Below are 3192 nucleotides of genomic sequence, written 5' to 3' on the forward strand. Positions count from 1 at the left end.
TTTGATTGCTAGGTCTATGTCACCTTCCATTGTGTCCCAGTGTTTTTTAATGAAAGCAAAGGTGAATCCATCAGGTCCAGGGGCTCTATCATTTCCGCATAGCTAATGAATGCTTCCCTCTCCTTGGGAACCAAACATGATTTTTTTTTTCTTTCATTCTACGTTAACGCTCTATTCATTTCTTTCTTCGATTAATAATTTCTTATTTTCTTCTTCTATTACTGCATACACCTTAATACATCAACAACTCAATTCAACAATAAATGCACACATTCTAACACAATCACAAATAACTAAATGCAATTCATCAATAATTACAAACATAACCACAATGAGTAAATATATAAAATAACAAAAAATAGGATAAACTGAATTTGAGAGGCAAGACGACTGTTTATGATATTGCAATTATTGATTTGAAATAAACATAATGTCATTACTACACGTGTATGATTTACCTTTAACAATTTAATTTACACAATTCCACTGTGTTTGATAGAATGATACAACAAGAATACAACGCATTCACTATTCATTCACACCCACTATCAATGGTGGATCAATTGCCTTCAAATCTCTGCAAAATTCAACGTATCAAAAAACAACTTTCATATTCAAGATTCTACCCTCAATGTAATAGCAAATAATAATTAACCAATAGATTGACTTGAATGTGATACACAAAGCTAAATACGTACACACATATTACATACATTAACATTTCGTAAATATAAGGTTCATGTTAAATATATAGAGATTTGTTCAGAGTTTTAATAAGATTTAAGATCCATCAAGTGGTAAAAAAAACACAAATGAAGCCTATAACTTTATTCATCAGCTAACCCTTTGTAATGTGATTTGGCCTTTCATTCTTTTATACCTGTTTAATGGGCCTAAAATGAACAACAAAATTACTCTTAAGCACAAATTTTAACACACAACTTGGTCTTATAAACTATATGGGATCAAAATAAATATTTGATGATACAAAAGTACATAACATCAATTCATGAATATATACATAAATGAAAAGAGGCGATTCCCCCATGTATCATTCTTTAATATGTAACACCATTAAAAATAAAATTAACAATTTTTTTTTGTCAAACTTGCCTGTGATTGTTCTTGAAAAGTATAAGGGAAATAGGCTGATCAGGAGAGAGATAGAACAGCTGCTTCACTATGTATACACATGTAGTAATACTGAAAAAAAAAACGTCAACAAATAAGAAAATATGTTGTTACTTTTCATTTGTGTTTATTATACAATGTGTATCTATAGAATGAAAATATATTATGACTTAATTTGTATGAATACTTACCTCCCACAACATACAAGAAAAACTATCCACAACAAAGCACTTATCCAACTTGATTCCTTATATGCTATCCACACCTGAACAATAAAACTCACAATTAATAAAACAAAGTATAAGTTATCTTAAAGCAACAAAATTAATCAACTAAAGTATATTATGAATTGAGACATACCGATAAAGCCACAACATTGATGTAAAAGTCGATCAGTGTAGCCACTATCCACCTAGGCGTATTTATTAATTTTAATTTTAGATTTTTATAAAATATGAAATGTAAATTAAGTAAAAAAACAAAACTTACGGAGTGTATAATTCAGCACGAAATGGAGATCCATCAACAATAAGTGTGTAAAGCAAAGTTCCAAGCATTAAGCAGCCTAATACCCCAAAGATTACTCTTGCAATTACAACAGAAAGTCCCTTTTTGTGTTCCATGTCATCTCTAAGACAAATATTTAGGGTTTAGGGTTTAGGGTTTAGATACATTTGGAGGGTGAATTCAGGGTTTAGGGTTTACCTTTTTTGGTGTGTCACCAATACAAAGTAAATAGGATCCTTTGAAGATTCTTCAGGTGTTAACTTGTAGAACTGCAGAACGATGTATCCACAGGTTGTGACACTATACAAGGAAAAGAAAGTTTGATTATATTATAATTTATAATAAACATGCCACGCTGATATTAATTAAATAAAAAAGAAGATTACCTTCCAAAACAAATTAATAAAATCACCCAAACTGAGGCTATGATCCAGCTTGATTCCTTGTAGACAACCCAAGCCTAACGATTGCCACCATACAAACACATATGATTCATTCCAACTGATTAAAAAAAATGAAAGAATTCGTATATTTTGAAGAAATAAGTAAACATTCATACCCCTATGATAGCAATATGTATGTAGAAATCTATCAGTAATGCTGCCATCCACCTGGAGCAAATTTGACAAGAAGTTATCAAAATGGGAAATTTTGTTTTGGTTTGTGTTAAGAGGAACCATCAAAGATACAAACAATTCAATCGTACAGAAATCAACAAACAGATAAGGAATAACTCATTCCCTCTGTTGATTCGTCTTGCTATGTTAAAAGACCACATTTTTTTCGGTGATCGGAGCTTCAATTGATGAACTGATGCTACATAAAGTGTAGGTATTCCGATGACATACTAAAGGAAATACAAAACAACGAAAATCTACCATCAATTTCGACAAATGGTTCTGTCTTCTAATTTACCTAGTGAGTAGCTCTGTACGAAAAGGGAGGCCATCGGTGGCGATTGTGTAAATAAGCACCGCCACCATGAAACAGCCCAACACGCTCAACAGCGTCCTCACTGCGACTCCGACCGGCGCCGCCATTATTGCTCCGACGTCTCTGTGCTTGCGTGTGGAAGAAGGAGAGAAATTGGGTTCGTTTTGTGGGGAAGTCCGGCGTCCACGTTTACAACCTGATACCGCGCCAAATGGAGGCTTTTAACTGAGAAATTTACAAAATCCTCCCTCTACTTATTGATAACATACAAGTTTAGCTCATAAATAGGATTGAATGATATAAGAAATAATAATGGATTAAACGGAGTAAAAATGATGAACACAACACAATAGGTTAGTTTTGGATGGGTTGTGTTTAGGGGTGGCAGTTGATGCCTTCACACTATAACGGTTGGATTCAAACAAGAGCGCACAATAGAGTTAAAACCTAACATTAAAAAATTATTTAGTTCCCATAATATGTAACTTAGCATATTCGTTTTCTAGTTAGTTGAAGCTATTTAGAACTCCTAAAAGCACAAAGCAAGCAACATTCAAATATCGAATAATCAGAACCAAGCATAACCTAATTGGGCAATCCTATTACTGACTAATCAGTACT

The 3192-nt window shown here is 32.8% G+C and overlaps 1 protein-coding gene across 2 annotated transcripts; it reads right to left on the reverse strand.

Moving 5' to 3' along the window:
* Nucleotides 1-373: 373 nt before the first annotated feature.
* LOC145074847 (uncharacterized) lies at nucleotides 374-2774 on the reverse strand. 2 transcript variants are annotated; one of them, XM_079021169.1, is made up of 9 exons: nucleotides 2554-2774; nucleotides 2198-2249; nucleotides 2025-2098; nucleotides 1837-1938; nucleotides 1621-1761; nucleotides 1492-1543; nucleotides 1323-1396; nucleotides 1114-1203; nucleotides 374-577 (listed from the first exon to the last, which is right to left on the reverse strand). In XM_079021169.1, the coding sequence occupies exons 1-9, from the start codon at nucleotides 2676-2678 to the stop codon at nucleotides 529-531; spliced, it is 759 nt and encodes a 252-aa protein (XP_078877295.1). In that variant the 5' UTR covers nucleotides 2679-2774; the 3' UTR covers nucleotides 374-528. The 2 variants fall into 2 exon arrangements, with proteins under 2 accessions (XP_078877295.1, XP_078877296.1); XM_079021170.1 differs by lacking the exon at nucleotides 374-577 and adding an exon at nucleotides 692-893.
* Nucleotides 2775-3192: the final 418 nt, after the last annotated feature.

Source organism: Lactuca serriola, chromosome 9 (genome assembly GCF_051521515.1).
Source record: "Lactuca serriola cultivar US96UC23 chromosome 9, Lser_US96UC23_V15, whole genome shotgun sequence".
Taxonomy (NCBI): Eukaryota; Viridiplantae; Streptophyta; class Magnoliopsida; order Asterales; family Asteraceae; genus Lactuca; species Lactuca serriola.